The following is a 19,156-nucleotide window of genomic DNA, read 5'->3' on the forward strand; positions in this document are numbered from 1 at the left end:
AGCGACAGCCGTCAGTCCCCACACATAGACGAAGATGTTTTATAATGACAGCAATATATGCAATAAGGGGCAATTTCCGATGCCTACAGTGTCGTACCGCTGTGACAGATGTTCGCATGAACTTTAAACAAGCAAAATAATAAATAAAGTAACAGACCTACTATCGAAGGATTCAAGCTCTAGAGCCTATTATAAATAAATAAATAAATAAATAAATAACAAAGCGATATCCAAATCATCTCTTGTTGACGCTGTGTATACACGTGAGAGGACGACGAAAAACTAAGACGCAGAGGACAACGCCGATCCTGCGCTTAGAATTTTCATCCTCGTCACAATGTCCGACAATACGCCGTGCCAAAGGTGGCCGTCATGACTCGTCGAATCAATTCTTATTAAAGACTCGTGATAATTCCCAAGCGAACTTCACGAATGTGCTTCGCAGATACACAAATTTCAAGAATAACGGCCTCGAATATGATTATCTCTGTGGAAGCTCCTTGCGAGACACCCACACGAAATGAATGAGGCAGCAGAAGCAGGATGTAAACTCGAAACGACTATTTAACGGCAACTGCCCCCACCACGTCGTGCACCCTCTTTGTCTTCCCGACGAACCCTAATCGCCTTACATTCTTACGTAATTGGACATATGTAAAACCAGCCGCCCCCACCTCGTATAGCGCGCTGGCGAATGCTGCCTGCGGAACTAAGTTCAATATTGACACTCGGGAGCTTCGTGAATTCCGGCGAGAAATTCATTACATGAGGCAGGTCGATCGATGTACCGGGCTGTCGGTTCTCGACTTGAGATTAGTTTTGGAAACAATACGACGACCACGATCCTCGTTTCCCGCCTCTCTGTGCGGGGAACATTCTGTCGCTCCTCGCTGTCTTTAAATATGCCTTTATGTAAATACGGCGCTTTTTTTCCCCTGCACCATGCGTCTTCCGCAGATATATATAGTGGTCATATTATGGAGAGTACATACGGCGCACGTGCGGTGGTACGGTACCTGCTCATCTCGCAAGTGAGTTTCATATACCTCTCAAGTACGCCAGGCGTCGTGACTAAGTGGATTACGGTGGAAAAGAAAGTTTACGGGTCCGTTGTGAAGAAAAACCAAAATAAAAAAAAAACTGGAGAAGTGGTATCCCCGAAAGAACATGTATCGAAGAACATGTTCACGATCACATTTTCACACGTTCATCTTTTTAATCGTCTTTAATGTCTCGTTGGCTGCGGTACATGGTTCAACACACTGTTTCTTTTTTTTTAATAATTCGTATTGTTGGCCTGTACGGTCAACTTGTTACACGCATAACTCACCCTATTTACAGTTCTTGCAATTCGATACACGTCATGACTTCCTCAAAACTGCTCGGTATTGAACTGTTTACAAACGTGCGATATATGCTTGAATATGATAGCAGCGTAACCACTACTCCTGCCTAGACAGATGCGAGAAGTATGGATAAATAATGCATCAAATCTACACAAGCTTAAGCTATCTATACACGTTGCGGTACAGTGTGTTCGTATATGAACTCTCACCCTCTAACTCACAGGTTGTATTACGTAGGGTGTTTAACACCGCCAGGTATTGCCAGCGCAGATGCCAAACTTTAAAATACACATTCAGCGCGGACAAATTGAAGCAAGAACAGCTTCGAGTGGCATGTCTTGATGCCCACCTACAGGACGATGAAAAAAAAAAAAGGCGGAATACGAAGCAAAGCAGTCATCACGTATGAAGTGGCCCGCGGACGTTTTCTGCTTTGTTTTTAACACTTTTGAGGCTAATATTTAAACACAAGATTCGCTGACCAGATCATAGGGTGCAAAATTACGTGGGGTGTACAGGAGTGTGAGTCAATCTCTGTGCAACTGTTCATCTTTCCAACGCCTGAGAATGAATGAATGAATGAATGAATGAATGAATGAATGAATGAATGAATGAATGAATGAATTGTTATAGCTATCCGTGCACGGTGCCAAACTTCCCATCGACATTGTGATTGTTCCGTTTTGTGAGTACAATGCGGGTCGGCGGCTGGTATTTAAACACTCAATAAAAGGACTTCAAGTTAGAGGCCCGCTCCTCCTCGTCTGTGTTCCTAGCACTGCTATAATCCGTCCTTTTGTTACGCGCTTTTACGCGGAGCGCCGTCTGTAACACGCCGTCTTCGATTTTCACGTTGTCTCTGTTCGAGTTCCCCTGAGGTCCCATCACAGTCGCATTAAAAACGTGCAGTGTTCCTCGAACCACGGGCAGCTCGAAGTGACGCAGGTGGGTGAAAGAAAGCGAACAATTGAATGCGTGCGTGCACACCAGTGTGCTCGAGAAGAGAATATATTAATACGAGGGTTGTTAGCATGCCGAGCGACAACGCAGAGCTCCGAAAGAACACTTCCGACGAGCTGTATAAACGCGGTAACGACTTCATACACGGCACCCGCGCGCACTTATCGCTGCGCGCCAATTAAGGCAGCCAGACTTCCACAACACTGCCAGTGTTGTAGCGAGGGCGCTCTCGAAAGAGATTGCTCGTGCTTCCGAACAAAGAAAAGGAAGCCATTGCTTCCTTTTAAGAAAGATGCAGGGGGATAAAGTGTATTATTATTATTATTATTATTATTATTATTATTATTATTATTATTATTATTATTATTATTATTATTATTATTATTATTATTATTATTATTATTATTATTATTATTATTATTACTGCATCAGGGACAGTACCTACCAGAACCACGATATGATAATAAGACATGCCGTAGTGGAGAGCTCCGGAAATTTCAACAATCTGGTGTCCTTTAACGTGCACTGATATACACGAACCTCTGCAGCGTTTCGACGGGATCGAACACACGACCTAACCGTCATAATGCAGGGGGGATGGGGAGGGGGTTAACCACAAACATGTCCGGTTAGGAGAATGCTAAAAGAGAACAGAACAAAAATAGAGTATAAGCAGGGATAGAAGCAAGGAAACGAGCAAGCAATGCGACAATGCCATGATGTATACGCGAAGGCAAAGCACCCGCCAAAATATTCCAAGGCAAGAATTCCACGCACCGACGACGTATATGGACTCTCGTAGCATTAAAAACGCGCGTGCTGAATATGGACACTCGAGTTCTTAAGTCTGGCGTAAACAAGATTGTTTCTTTTTTTACGTGCTTTGCTCCGTTTGCTGGAATTAGTTCATCTGAAAGACAACGTAGATGTTTGTACAGGACATATGCTATAATGAGCCTTGCAAAGCACGAACGAATAAACAAATAATCCCGCCCCGCCCCCGGAAAAAAAAGAAGTTACAAGTTACCGAGTCAGAACAGTGCTCAAAAACAATTTAAATTCAGGCAGCGTGACTTTTATCGAGAGTTACGTATTCTCTTCGAACCCTCTGAACCTCCTTGATGTTATCATTTACAACAGAATTTGGCTGCGCATGTGGCATTTTCTTAATAGCGGCCTCTTTCACTTTAAAACTCTTACAATAATGCATTCCTTACGCAAACTAGCCTCAATATCCCTGTCCATGCTTGCCGCTGTTTGTAATAAGTACAAACCATTATAGCAGTGCAGCTTCTATTTACATGGGCCAGTGGCTCCACAAAACTGTTGGTCGCTCTACCCTTCTGACAGACAATACTCGTCTCACCTGCATTTTTCCAATCCATATATTATGTTACTATACACGTTTCTTTTTTTTTTTAATAGCCAAAATTTTCAGTAAGAGCACCCCCGACCTCCGCACCCCCTCCCCATAAAAAAAATTCTGGCCAGCAGCCTCTACCACTAGCCTGGTATGCAGTTGATGTCGCCACGAATTTCGTCTTTCCTTCCTGGTCGTGATCACCCTCATGTGCAATGCATCGAAGACGCACGAGCAATGCTTGCACTTTGACCCCCCACAGCGCATGCCCTAACTTTGCTCCGTAACATCAACAGAATGCGACGGCGATATATAGGCGGATGCCCCCGAGAATATACGATCCGAGTCATATGCACTCAGCTTTTCCGGCCTTGCACGAGAAAAGCCGAACCGAATGCGGCGCTGTCACGCCATTAGGCAGACAAGCTGAGTGTTTTGTCTCGAATGTTTGATGACGCCGCCTGGGGGCACTTCGGCCAAGAAAGACACGTCGTGTGGGAATAAAGAGCGAGACAGACCAGCATACACGCACTTCAGAGCGGGAACGAAAGAAAAGCAGGAAGGGGCGAAGGAGCACGCACACAAAGGCGGGCGCGCATCAGGCGATACGGGCAACCACGAAGCGAAGATTGCGCGAGCATACGTGCAAGTTTGGGCAGCCGATTTAAAATTAACAAACAACAAAAGAAAAATACACCACTCGCCCATTTTCCCAAGTGCTGTGCCGGAACGACACAAAGACCCTCGACGCCGGCGCAAGATGAGACAGTCGGGGCACGTCGTCCGTGCACGTTCCCAGAAACGACAGCAAGACGTTTCGGGGGTTCAATCACACTATGGACTTTAGAAAGGCACGGCCACGCCCCGACCGCATGCATCTGCTGTAAGAGAGTTATGACGTGCGCGGTCGGTGTTGCGGTACAACGCAGCGGCGTTAGCGCGTTCTCCTGTGTGTTTCTTTCAATCATGCGGCGTACATTTCGCGCTAATTAGACATGTTTCTAACTATAGCAACTTGCACCAACAAGCCTAACTTCCCTCTCTAATATAGCGTTCGCGTATGATACCGGTTAACTGGATGGTGGTACCAACATTTTGAGACGCTTCTTAAAACGTTCCGCCTGAAACGAGTTATATGATTCATATGGCATCTCTCACGTTAATATCTATCACAATACTATCAGATTTACACCAGTAACAAGTAAGGTACCAGGCTAATGAAAAAAATTGGCCCCGTATCTGCATGTAATCTGCAAATGTCGTCGAAAGACGATAGTCTTGCGTGTGGAGACAGTGAACAAAACAATTATTTGATGTTCTGCGCAAGAAAATCGGTTAATGGTATTACGGAGGCGCTGCGTTACAGTGCCTCGAGCGGGTAGCGGAGGCGAACGAGCGCATCAAGTCATGTCACACGTGAGACGTGAGCGCCATCTGGCAGTTTTTTTTTTTTTTTTTGTAAAACAAAGCGCGTGGCCGTGCGCACCCGTTTCAGAGGTGATAAGTTGTAGAACGCGAGGCGACGGGTAGGTGCCACCACCATCTCGTCTTAGCGAAGCGTTGGAAACACACTTCCCGTTCCGTGCAAGCGTTGCATGGTAAGCGTAGCGTGATACACGCTACGGTCCTTAAAATTACTTATGTATGCCTTTTCTAGTAAAAGGCGCACATGCAGAATATATATGTGTTGTTGTGGTGCCCCAGACATGCGCAATAATTGCTTTTTAATTGACAATTGAACTAGTATGAACGCTAAACCTTGAGCAACATTGGTGGGCGCTGTGGATGGGGTCGGCTGTTTCAAGTGTCTGGTGCCGTTAGGCGTAGATAAACAGTCGAATGTACAGACAGACAGACCAAACTTTTTGCGTCGAAGGTCCCCAAGAAAGACTATCACCTTTAATAACACCTTGATGTTCGTCTGGTTTTGCTGTGCACCACTATATATAAATGGCGCCACCATCCGGATGACTCACGTACAGTTATTTGACCCACACTATTTAAGTATTTTTCGAAAGCTTAGAAGTCCACAAACACTCAAAATTGCCAAACTATATGAATTAATCATTAGTTTAATGCACCTATATAAAGGAACAAGAACCATCATCATAAGAGCAGTCATACTTTAGTATGACGGCTGCCCTGCGCATAATGTAAAACAAAAATGATCCGCGAATGAGAAGGAGAAAAAGGTCAGGGAGGTTAGCCAATTCTCAGACTGGCTGGCTACCCTGCATGATCACAAAAATTAAAACAAAACAGCCCCATGAGAACAGTATAGGAAAAAAAGAAAAATATAGAACAAGAAGTCAGAACAACAAATCACGAAAGAACAACCTAGAACGCGTCTTTACGCACTCGTATACTTTTCTTCCGACTTATATTTTCTCAAACTTTCGTCCGGCAAGACTCATAGCCGGAACCGTAGTAGAGTGTGTCATGTCCCCAACAAACTAAATCTTTGTGTTTAGCGTATGATGCACGCGTCTAGTCCCGATGTGACATTCCCTGGCTATATGCCACTGTGTTAGGCGTTGCCTTTATGAACATCGCATACTCCACGCCCCAATGTAGTTTCATTGGAGCACACATGTCGCGAAGTAGACGATATTCTGCGCGTGTTCGCGTTCGTACATATGCAAAGGTATACGGCCTAAGTTGAAGATGCCGCAGTAGTGTGTGTTTACTACAGCAATCACATGAGGTAATAATCAGTTGCAAATCAGCATAACGAGACAACGCCGTTTCGACTACGGCGTCTTTGACAGCCTGAGTCGCTTTCTTCCCCAAAATGTTACGTCGAAGTCGAGTTGAAAAAATGATAATAAACACTGCAGATTACAATCTGATTAGAGTACGGCTGATTCGGGGTTTATATTTCCCACTGAAATAAAAAAAAACTTATTTCATCAAGCAATGAGTACCTCAATGTAAATATTTAACCTAAGTAATCGAAATTGTTAACTAAACTATAGATGTCTGCGTTATTTTCTGATACAGCTCTGAATTCGAAATCAGCGCCCCCCCCCCCCCCCTAGTTTAATCGGGGCGTTTTAAGTCAACTGGAGTTGCCCCGAATATAACAGTCGGTGAGTACAGTCTCCATAAGCGCAAGACGATTGTATACTAATGACTGAGCTAAACAGATCTAACACAAGTGTTACTGCTTGCGGCTAATAATTCAATTCACTGACGGTTGCTGCACGCAGAGACCGACGAAGCGTGCGAGACTACAGTATACGTCTGAGCTGCCGAGCGAAAAACGAAAGAAAGTGATTCAACGGGAGCGTACAGCTGAAATTATCCTTCCAGTCGAATTAGGTAAGCCGTTGTTATCGCAAATGACGAGCGCGAAAACTTCTGTTGCAAGCTTGTAATGACATTATAATGAAACCAACATTCAGCAGACAGCAGGCCAGCTATCGGACACTAAGACTTTTTGAATAATAATAATAATAATAATAATAATAATAATAATAACATAGCGTTTTACGTGACAGAACTACGACATGATTGTCAGGCGTCCCGTAATGGGAACCTCCAGATTAGTGACAACCGCCTGGGTCGCTGTATAATGCGAGTACGCGAGTGTACTCGATTGACGCTTTCAACGAAACGAGGCCGTATGACCAGGAATCGAACCCACTACCTCGTGCGCACGAATACACATAGACTGATGCGAAACGCTCTACGTACTTAGCAAGTCACTGAAATACATAATACATGAATTGTTACGTCTTAAAACCACGATGTGTTTATGTGGGGCGCCGTATATATGGTAATGGGCTCCGGAAATTCTGGTGTTCTTTAAAGACTATCTGGTGTTCTTTTGCTATATTTATACTATCTTTATAGACTATCTGGTGTTCTTTCAAGTGCGCCTATATGATTAAGGTGCGGGTTAAAGAACACCAGGTGGTCGAAATTCTATAATTACACACCGGCCTCTTAACATTTCGCCTAAATCGATGTGCGCCCGCCGCCGCCGCCGGAATCGAACCCACGACCTTCGGGCAGGCAGCCGTGCACAGTAACCCCTACACCGCCACGGCGGACAACCACAAAATTATCGAAAACTAAACAAAGCCAGCTCCAGTTAATACAAATAGATTTCACTGACGTCAGAACACACGTCCTACATTCCAACGAATTTCTGCATGCTGCAAAGCAGTAGCAGGAGGTGGCGGGTCTCGTTTCGCTACGTAAAGACATCTCTTTCTACATTTATCTTCAACGCTGTTGACGTTAAGCATGCAGGGGGTCAGTAATTTATCAGCCTGTTTTACTTTCCTGCTTTATTAATGCAACCTGTCGTACCTTCCATTTCCAAAAGAATTCGTAAACCCCAAAATCACGATAAATTCGTAACCTCTTTGAACGCTGGGTATAATATAGATTTTGTACTAGGACAGCAACTCAATGATATTAAATGAAACTGTCGTTTGCTAGTCTCTAAGAAAATGCCCTGCCTTAAATTGTTCTTCGCTGTCGTACAAGCGATTTTACGCAGCTTAGGAATCACTATAGGCGTCTGTTACTTCACGCATTTGAAGCGTCAAAAAAAAAAAGCAAAGTAAAGGAATATTTATGATGTAGGGCCTTGCCATTCTATGTTCATTCTTCATAAGACATATAATCTATAACAGATGGACACCAGTAATTATTCAGATGCAACCTAAGTATTTATGCTAGGGCTCGGATTTTCCTTTTTCCTATACAACATTTTACAACTTTTTTTTTCTTTTCTCATCAGTATAGAATATATGAATACGAATGCACGAAGCATCTCGAATCAATATTCGTGGCTGAATATGATATAATCATTAGCAATTAAAATTCGAAGAAAAGTATTTAAGACTTAGTGTCCATAGTGTTGCGTTGGTGGCTGATAGCGAGTGCACCGATACATTACAGAACAGCTGCGAAGCAAGTCGTAAGTATGGGCTCGGTCTGTATAACAGTCTGTAACCCGACAGTCTGTATAAAATCAAGCGGGGTAACGTGCACTGTTTTATAATAAAATAAATAATCTGTTCTACAGCGGCGAAAAATGGCTTCAGGTACACAAACGGAACCATTTATACCTCCATGAACATTTAGTATGAAATTTTTTTTTACTGCATTATTGGAACGTGTCGACATAGCATCATTGCACATCTGAGTCATCAGTTTGCATTCTAAGTGTATTCAAATCTCCTCAGATATTGAAATGCGCGGAAGGGCGACCCTGTTCCAACGGAATGCGGCGCAGTCAGACATCAAAACGATTGCATAAGAGAACGCCGCTGTGACCTCTCTGCACTGGTTTGTAAACAGTCGATTCGTTTTGGGTTATCGTCGCAAGGCAACGCACGGGCTATGCGAGAGAAATCGTTAGCGGTGCGCAGCGCCCCATTGCTGCACTTCAGCTTGAAGCACCACAGATTGTGTGTGTGCGTGCATGTGTGTGTGTGTGTGTTAGGTGCCCAGCACCTGCACCACGAAACTGTTACGGTTAAATTGAGTTTAAATATGTTTATTTACAGGTGAGATCAGGCGATGATGGCGTACATAGGCCGAACAAACCAACTTCCTATTGCTTCGTCCATACCATGGCCCGGCTCATATCGTATCAATATATACAAGAATCGAACATTTTCCTTGTCGCTAATTATGAACCTTGTAATGAATTACCTGTGAAACTTACACAAAGTTCACTCTACTTTTTTTTACTGTCATGGCTTCAGAAATAAGGCACGCCTCCTGACGCAGAGTCATTAACCCTGTTAATATATACGCTCACGTACTCGAAATATTTTGTGTAGATGCGAACTACTGCCACAAAATCCCAGACAAGTCCCCGCCGACCTACCCTGACGCACTAATCGGAGGACCATACATGGCAGCCTTACAAGATAACCCCCGTGATGCACTTCAGAATTGATAGACTACCCGTAAATTGTACATTGACAATGACCGGCCGAAGAAGCACTTGCATGAGACTACCTGAAAATTAAGCAGGGCCGTTCTAAAGCAGATTGCATATGGAAATCGAAGTAACAGCTATAACGCACGCAGGCGTTGTTATATATCGTGGACGCGATATCACAACATGGAAGATAAAAAGAAAATGGAAGAATGTAGCGGCCAGTATCCCTTTCGTCTCAGCTGGTCGCATCGAGAACGGAAGCAGCTGTGCCGTTGACACTACCGCGCAAGTCCACCCACGGTTCGTACAAGCTCAGTTTTCGATTATTTGTGCTGCCTACCGCGAGTGTGTTCGTTCGTACGACCACCCGTTATAAGGCGTCGTAAACGGTAGCTCCGTTAGAGTTTACGCTTGCGCTCACTGTTACGTAAATAGCCGAAAATTCAAGAAAAGATTTCTAGGGCTAATCATCGCGCTTCAACGTCCACTTCGTCGCACGGGAACGTGACCCACGAAGTCACAAACGGGTTTTTTCTCGTTCGTGGCAAACCGCACTCGGCGTTGTCATTCGGAATCGACTCGACATCGCCACTTCAACGCTGTGGAACGTGTTTCTTCATAATTATGCCCGGAGGAGCAGAAGCGCAGGAGCCGAAACAAAATATAATAATGATAAACGCTGCAGCGAATGAATGACGTAAACAGCACCGCGTTTCGCTACGCGACCGCATGGTTCGAAGGCGAGATTCCCGGAACTAAGGTATTAAAATAAATATACCGAATATTATCAAATACAGCTGTGCCTGCGGAACATAAACAGAATGAAATTCAGCACTGAAGACCAGCGGCTAACGGGCTACGTTTTATTGCAAGTGGCGCGGTGTTTTTTTAACATTTCAGTCGCCAACAGTCGTCGCGGATAGCAATGGTGAAATCTCGCTGTCCGTTTGACTGAGACGATTCAGAAACGTTTCGCGACGAGCACAATGGCTCGTTTCTCGGCGTCATCAGCCCCAGCGACGATGAGGATCACAACGTCGCTGAGGCCATGTGTCGTTGGGCAACCGAGCCAGGAGCGTGAACGAATGTATGGCAGACGAGGCGCAGCCAGCGGAGCTCGTTTAAACGAAGCTCGCCACGCCGAGAGATGCTTCCAAAACAGAACTCGCGGAGCTTGGGCTCTGCGTGGAGGACTTTGAGCTAATTATAACACCACCCGGGTGTCGGCTACACGCGAACATTTATAGTGCTCCTCGCGAGCTCCTTCTGACGCGGTTCCAACTCCGGTCCGAGCGAGCTTGCCGCAAAACTGCGCATCCCCGAGCCATGCACGAGCTCAAGGAATCACACCAGTGAAAAAGGTAGGTATTAGAAACCTCTAGAAAGCGATAAAGCCTTTCCGCAAAAGTGGTAAAAGAGAAAAGAACGCACTCATCGATAACGCAGAAGAACCGAAAGCAAAACAAAATAAAGTACCGCCACAGCGGTCGTAACAAAACAATCACTCGCCGCCTGTCAAACACAGCTTGAGTCGCAGTCGAAGCCGCAAGGCCAAACAAGGCTCTTTCTACGTAGCTGCGAAGAGCCGGCCCGTTAGCAGCACGGAACAAGGGGACACTTCAAACTACCGAGACGCTAAAGACGTTTGTGACTTACAGCTGGATGAGGCTCCTCGTCCGTCGGAGAGTTATCCGTGGTGCGACACGGAGAACGTAGCACTGTCACCAAAGACATGTCGGCTAAACTGGGCGCACTTTATCCGAGGGCACTCGCACGATCCGTTCAGAGCCGGTGACGCTTCCTCGAGCCGTGGAAAACCATGCTTGGCGAAATGTTTTGGGGTGTCAGCGCACCAACTCAAAACCTACAGGTCCGCCATCTTCCCAAGCACCTTTCTTTGAGAGTTCGTTTTTTCACTTCAGTTGCGAGCGCACAACGCCTCCCGCGCATGCGCCTGCCGTTCGGGAAGGAAGTGCTGAAAGAGAGAAAGGAGAGGAGAACGCAAATGGTTCGTCGTCACTTCCTGAAGCTTCATGGTCGCCCTCTGTGCGAGGGCGCTGGCTCGCTGCCACCGTTGCGCTCCTGTTCTCTTGCGCTGCCGGTCAGCGAAGTCGCAACAGCTTACGCAATAAATTATGAGCAAGCTGCTCCCCTGTCCTGTGCGTGCTTTGCGCGCGACGTCGAATTCAGATTTTTTTTAAGTACCGGCTGCGGCGTTCATGCTTGCGTTTTTACCGCTATCGTTCGCTCGTCGTAACTCGTACGTGCGCGTGCGCGCGTTTTTGTTTCGCACGTGTAGTACACAATGTGTACCCGCATTATGTATTGAGTACGCCCAGAGGTTGTATGCATTCTTTACATCCAGCTACTATGGACCTACGTAGCTTTTCAGGATGTTCCTCAACTGACACTAACGAGAGTTAATTGCCCTCCGAACTTAGTCCGTGTCGCATTCCTACGCATGGTCATTGTGACGCATGTATCGCGATTATAAGACAAAAAAAAAGTACGAACGTTCACACGTAATTGCCGCATCGGTAAGTAATGCAATATCTGAGAATGCTTGACAATGCAGCTGAACATTTTCAGTGCTAAGGGTGGTGGAGGGCTGTGAATGACATTTTGGTGTCGCAAAAACAAGTCTGAATAGGTCGTAAAACTGCGAGGTGCTCGTGCTCCCCATTTATGACGCGACGGGCGACTTCGCCCTGCCACAAAATATCCCTCAGCACACATGCCCAACCTCATTACTTCAAATTTACACAGACCCAATTAATGCACTGAAACTCCTCAACCAAGTAGCAGGTACAACAAATGCACAGACTTCCATAAATCCACCTACTTCAAAATCCCTCACACTTCAGTATTGAGGTACACTGGATGGAGATATCTGTTGGGCTGGAACGGGGGGGGGGGGGGGGGGTAGACTGAGCACAGGCCCCTCCTGAAATTTATCTCTGTCATAGGATACACAATAGAGAATCACACTCCACCACACTTGCCTGCCAGCCCCCCCCCCCCCCCCCCCCACCACTTAAGATCAAGGGTTTGTTCTCACGGAAATGTCTGCCTATGCCACTGATTTGATCCATCTGGTTGCTTGCTCTCTCATGCGAGATACCAACGAGCGTTCAGTGTATTACGCTATCCACATACTTTTACAACAAATATCACGATAAACAAATACTCGAACCCTTTCGTGTTACTGCTTCCTTTAACCAAACTCGGACAGTACCATATTTGCAGAATGTTCCCACATGAAATGGCCCGCGCACCACTACCACTTGACACCAGTGCCTGGGGACCGCCAACATAACAACCCGTGAGAAGGCAAGAGATGCTCTTTCTGCCACATAATTATTTTAGTCTACCAGAATGGAGGAAACAGTGGTGCAGACAGAAGCTTTATATTGAGTGGGGTACCCCTTTGGCCATGGAGGGTTCTGCCTTGAATCATTATATTCTGAAGACACCGGAGGCTAAGACAACACAAGCGCGAAAAGTAAAGGCAACAACAGCGCACTTGTGCCGAGACTTTCATTTTGCTTTGTGCTTGTTTTTTAATGCTTTCTTTAGAATGTCATACCAACTCGCCCAACAATCGACCCATTGTTCCACGCCACATATTCCGAGATTGACAGACATTTCAGAGGTTGCCTGGTATGCCAACCCCAGCTGTATCCATGTCAGTTGACCATAAAATCACTACTCTCATGCCTGAAAGCAAGAAAGGGAACAGTAACGGCTCTTTTTCTTTTTTTTTTCCAAAACACAATATTATTTAGAACTAAAAGACAAGAAAGCCAAGGAAAGTCTATGTCCATGCCTGTATGTCCTCTCTGCATGCTCCATCTCAAGCTCGGGAAGTTACAAAGGGACAGCTTCACTTTTGTCAGTTTGCCAGCGATTTCTCGCTATGAGTTCGATGAAGGTTCAAAGTGCTTGGTTCCCGTAGCATTGTCAAATGCTCAACAGCTTGCCTTGCTGCCCCATAGAACATGCACACTTGGCAGATGATGCTAAGATGGGCTGTACTCAATTCCAATGCATGAGACAACTGCAAATATTGGCCAGTGCACCATTTTTCAGGCATTTATCACACTTATCTGCATGACGCACGTGGCGCACTCTTATTTTTTTTCTTCTCGTGCCTCAGGTGAATTCTTCCAATAAGAGTCCGTCAAAGATGAATGTTATAGTTGGAAAGAGCTTGCTAGTAGAGCCTGCTCCACATCTCTGCATCACGAAACCTTGTGGGTACATGCCTGCTACTTTTTTTAACACACAACCTAGCAATTTCAGTTCCCACTACAATGCCCGAAAGACACCATTGCACTCAAGATGTTATAATCAGTGTACTCCAATGAAAACTTTGCAATGTTCCTCACCACCAGTAGCCAGTATTGCTAGTATACGGCCTGCAGTTTCTGTGTAGTGGTTATCCATGTACTGGCTGACCATACGCGTGACTCTAACCCACATGTACAGCACTCTATTATTTTGGGCTTATAATTCATCTCTCTATTACATTGCTGGCTTATCAACAACACAGGGGTGCAACAGCCAGAATAGAATTTGGAGCAATTTTTGAAGCAGAAAAATGTTACTTTTGGAGCACTAAAATCCATATTTGGACCAAATTACAAGGGAAAAAACATTCATTTTTTTTACCACGAAAGACCTAAGTTTGAGCAGCTTGAGAAAGAAGTCTTAGATTTAGTGTGTGTGTGTCAGCCATTTAACATTCCCTAAATCGTGCACAGTGAATATGAGCACTGCTATTTCAACCAAATAGTGTTTTCTTTCATCGCCCCACTCAGCAAACAATGATGAGGTCCACACTAGAAGTCACTAGGCTTGTTAAATTGTTTTAGAATTCAAATGTCGATTTCCCACGATGGTGACCATGAGATTCGTAAAACTGGGGAAAAAAACTGACTTTTTACAGCTGCAGAGATGTCATATTGTACTCCAAATAATTTTGCCAGTAACATATTTAGGCATCAGTGAGCATATTAGTACTCACAAATAAATATGTGGCATGTACATACATCCATAACTGTACAGTGTCTAGAGACTACAACTATAAGCCCTTTCTAAATATTATAACGCTTTTTCGCAGGCCACCCATGTATTATGGCGAAGGTGGCTTAAGCGGTGTTTTTGCATAGGTTAGAACAAGACCAAGAAATTTTCGAACTACACCCCCCCCCCCCAGGCCCCCCATTTCTTTTTTTTTTTTTCATGAAGGGGTTACTCAGGACGCCATGAAGCTGATCAAGCACCAGGTCATTGACTCCGGCTCCGCCGACACCAAGGCGATTCTTGGATTGGATTTGGAAAAGGCTTTTGACAACATATCACACGCCTTTATTCTCAAGAGCTTGTCTGAGTTTCACGACGGCAAGCGGGCGTACAATTTTGTGCGCTCCTTCCTTTCGTCGCGGCCCACAAGACTGAAGATTGACGATTTTTTGACCCACAAAATTACCCTTGGGCCAAAAGGGACACCTCAGGGGGCGGTGATCTCCCCGACGCTGTTCAATATCTGCATGATCAACCTGTCGAGGGCCTTGAACAAAATCCCGAACATTAACCACACGATCTACGCAGACGACATCACTATCTGGTGCCTCAGCGGATGTGAGGGTCAGGTCGAGAGTGCTTTGCAAGAGGCCATCGATGTGACGGAGCGCTATCTCATCCCCACCGGGCTAAGGTGCTCGCCCGCTAAGTCCGAGCTCTTACTGTATAAGAAGAGGCCCAGAGGCGGTTCTCACCGGTCCTGGAAGCCAGCAATGGAAAGCCACATTACGTTATTCACCGGTAACGGCTCCCCAGTTCCACGGGTGGACACTATCAGGGTCCTTGGAATGTTTATCGAGTCTAACGGAGCCAATGGAGCCGCCGTCAAACGCATTTGTTCCAAGACCGAAAGCGCCCTCGGACTGATTCGAAGAATCGCTAACAGGCACCGCGGAATCAGGGAGGACAATCTGATCCGGATTATCCACGCATTCGTGCTATGCCACCTCGCTTATTCGGCGGCTATGCACAACTGGCTCGTGTCGGAGCGCAACAAAATCAATGCCCTAATCAGAAGAGTCTTCAAGCTGGCCCTTGGCATTCCCGTTCGAACGCACACGGAAGACCTCCTGAAGTTGAGAATCCACAACACGTTCGAAGAAATTGTCGAAGCCCAAGAGTTTGCACAGTTTGTCAGACTGTCTGGCACCCCAACGGGTAGAGCCATACTCGGCATGCTGGGACGAAACCCCACGGTTGTCGGTCCTGACGCTGTGAGGCTGCCCAACGACGTAAGATCCAAGATCCAGATTGCGCGGATGCCGCGCAATATGCATCCAACCTACAACGAAGCACGAAGACGAGTCAGGGGTAAATCTCTGCTCGCCAGTGCCCGCTTGGACAAGGATCGAGCCTGCTTCGTCGATGCTGCTTCGTACATTCAAGAAGAAGCCTTCTCCTCAGTAATCGTCGACTGTGATTGCAGAGTCATCAGCTGCGCTACTATCCGCACTTCTAGTTCCAGCGTTGCAGAGCAGGTTGCCATTGCTCTTGCATTGACGACGGTGTACATGACACAATTTATTCAGACTCCAAGGCCGCTATCAAGGCCTTCCAGATGGGCATGGTGGCTCCACAGGTCCTACAGATTATTCAAAAAGTCAAAGACCTCAAAAATCACTCATTGGTCTGGTTTCCTGCGCACCTTGGAACCATTGAGGGTGCCTTGCTCAATCCCAACGAGGAGGCGCACTCGGCTGCACGAGGTTTGACTGACCGTGTGCCGGGTAACGCGTCATCTCCTGGGCGACCTGAGCCTCTCTGCTCGTACAACGAGATATGCAAGCACCACTATCTGTCAAGAAGACTGCTGCCTCTACCACACTCCTCGCTATGCAGGGCCCAAGCTGTTACTCTCCGACTGCTACAAACAAACACTTACCCGAGCCCTGCGGCACTGCACACAATGTACCTTGAACGGTTTCCAAGCCCGGACTGCCCCCTGTGTGGTGGTTATGCGGACTTCGAGCATGTACTGTGGGGCTGCGCCTCTGCCGGTCCCCCTTTCACCCAAGAGGAAATGAAGCGACTCATTAAGGCCCAGGACCAGACCTCTCAAATCCTGGCCGTCCAGAGGGCCCGCGCGAGGGCCGTCAGGTTTAACCTGATGGTCCCCGAGTGGGCCTAGCCAGGTGACGCTGAGTTTACTCGCGTCTATTGTGGACCGAATAAAGTTGTTTCACTCACTCACTCATGAAGGGGTTAGGTTTAGGGCACAACTTTTCGGCTTGCTTGCAAGGCGCGTTTGACCAGATAAAGTAATAATGGCACACGCCAGTTGGCCTCACAACAGTACCGGATATCTATCGCATGTGGCGTTGCTATGGCAACTGACGTGGTCACAGCATGAACTAAAGCTGGTAGCGTATAAGCTCGATGTGCTGAGTTTGTACACTTCCAGCTTTAGTTCGTAATGGTTCCTAATGTTCCATGGCTGCACTTGCTGACTAGAAAATTCATATTTCGAACGAAGTGTTGCTGGCTACGGCAGCACATCTTTGTGTTGTAGTTGTGTCGTCCCGCCGGTAAAGATCTGCTGCGGTCAGCAGACCGACAGGCACGCGGCGTTGTTACTTCATCTGGTCGATCGCGTTTCGCGAGTGTCTTAACCTAATGAGCAGCTATCTTACACTGCGGTTTAGGGTTAGGGTCTGCCCGCACAGATTGATAACGCTAACTACAAGTGGCTAAAGTGGTCTCCATTTCTCGCTCAAATTAGGGAAAATGAGAAAATCTTGAGGCTGGTTGGGCATTTTGGCACAGCGTGGTGCAATTTCGGCACATTTCATGATTTTGGCACAGCTCGGTGCACAAATGAGGAATTTTATCAAATTGGCGCAATCAGCGCAGCTGTTGCACCCCTGACAACAGTATCAAACATGAACAGTGCTAAACAACGACCGTACTGTCATTGTTCAGAACTTTATTTGCTGCAATGCAAAAATATGGTAAGACCAGAATCAAAGGCTTTATTGCATGACTCCACAAAACTCCACAAACAGTGTAGTGTGCAGAAATGATCATCAGATGGGGTTACAGATGACAGATGTACACAGAGCAATCACAAAAGAGTTGAGTTTCATCTAGCTGTGACGCGAGATCACTTCTTGAGGAGCATGCTACGGAAGTCATCATTGCTGAGGCCTTTACTGCCTTCCGAAGACGAGCCTGACACTTCCATGGGCTGCTCTTGCTGCTCTCGCTTTGGTTCTGGTTTCTTCACCACTGCGGTAGACGAACGTTGCTGCAACGCTCTGGGCATCAGGGAAACCTGAGTGCGTCCACGACCTCTCCTGTGACAAGAAGGAAACCGCACCGAATGGAAAGATCCAATGTTTTGCTGAACATTGACACGTGCACAGATTTGCACGACATCCGAGACAAGTGGCCGCACAAAACCCACGCTGTTATAGCATAGAACAATTGAGAGAGCACTTTACTTCTGTTAATGAAAACTAACAATGACACCAAGGAAAGTATAGGGGATGTTATCTGCACCAAATATGATATAAACATTAATATTAGTAATATCTGGGGCATTATGTCCCAAAACCATGATATGGCTACGAGAGCAACAGTAGTGGAGAGCTCCAAAAATTTTAACCATCTAGCATCCCTTAATGTTCACTGACATCACACAGTACACAAGCCCCTACCATTTCGCTTCCTCCTAAACGCGACCGCCAGAATAGCCTCTCGTATTGCTATACCAGAGGCTCTGAATAGCTTCTGGTATAGCCAGAATAGCCACTGGTATTGCCAGAATAGCCTCTGAGCTTCAGACACATTTTCCAACGTTACCACTATGGGATGGGCGCACATGCCACAGCACATTTGTTTGCCTCACTAGACTAGTGCCTCGCATCGTTCACACTACGACTTTTCACCGTGCCACGAGCAACACATAAAGGAAGCCTAGCTTGGTCATTGGCAGTGCAATGATGACGTAATCACTGACATCATGTTACATTGCTGCAATGGGCGTAGCCACAAGGATGGGCTGCGCCTTCGCCTTCTCCCTGCCAAGAAAGGTGTGATGGCAGAAGCAGGAAACCGAAAACAGCCAAAGCAGGGTTCTCTATACCCTGTAACTTTTTAATGATAGCACTTATACGCGAAATTCTTGCGGTAGCATGTTCACATCATAAAATTGCGCAGTTACTCCATCACAAAGTTTGGACCGTGGAGCTGTTTACTGGCCCTTTCAAGGTCCAGCAGTACAACTGATGTCACCGTTTCTTCTTTATGTACACTGCTGAGTGACTGAAGCTTGACAAACGGCCTACATGGTGGCTGGCAAAGTCAGCTCAATACATTGACATATTCATAGAGAAGAGGTGCACTGCGACGAACCTTTGCCCTCTCTCCCTGAAGGGGAACCCTGCGCACACTTATGTCCCAGCACTTCACCAACCTTGCCAAAGGAAACACTGCTATGTTCCTATCTGATAAAGCATGCTTAATTATTTCTTGCAAGCTTGATTTTTGTTTTCTGTA

The 19,156-nt window shown here is 46.2% G+C and overlaps 2 protein-coding genes and 1 long non-coding RNA gene across 3 annotated transcripts in view; 1 reads left to right on the forward strand and 2 right to left on the reverse strand.

Moving 5' to 3' along the window:
- The window catches only part of ssh (Protein phosphatase Slingshot), a 423,428-nt gene extending 411,937 nt beyond the window's left edge, over nucleotides 1–11,491 (reverse strand). The window contains exon 1 of the mRNA XM_037422163.2: nucleotides 11,231–11,491. Coding sequence (XP_037278060.2) covers nucleotides 11,231–11,308 — 78 coding nt within the window. The 5' untranslated portion in view covers nucleotides 11,309–11,491. The remainder of the gene's footprint in view (nucleotides 1–11,230) is intronic.
- LOC142803950 (uncharacterized) overlaps nucleotides 1–19,156 on the forward strand; it is a 227,908-nt gene that overhangs the window by 57,373 nt on the left and 151,379 nt on the right. The window lies entirely within an intron of this gene.
- Nucleotides 17,608–19,156, reverse strand: part of Rnp4F (RNA-binding protein 4F) — a 60,868-nt gene continuing 59,319 nt past the window's right edge. Inside the window, exon 23 of the mRNA XM_037422135.2 lies at nucleotides 17,608–17,952. Within this exon, the coding sequence (XP_037278032.1) occupies nucleotides 17,760–17,952 (193 nt within the window). The 3' untranslated portion in view covers nucleotides 17,608–17,759. The remainder of the gene's footprint in view (nucleotides 17,953–19,156) is intronic.

Source organism: Rhipicephalus microplus, chromosome 3 (assembly GCF_043290135.1).
Source record: "Rhipicephalus microplus isolate Deutch F79 chromosome 3, USDA_Rmic, whole genome shotgun sequence".
In the NCBI taxonomy this organism is placed as follows: domain Eukaryota; kingdom Metazoa; phylum Arthropoda; class Arachnida; order Ixodida; family Ixodidae; genus Rhipicephalus; species Rhipicephalus microplus.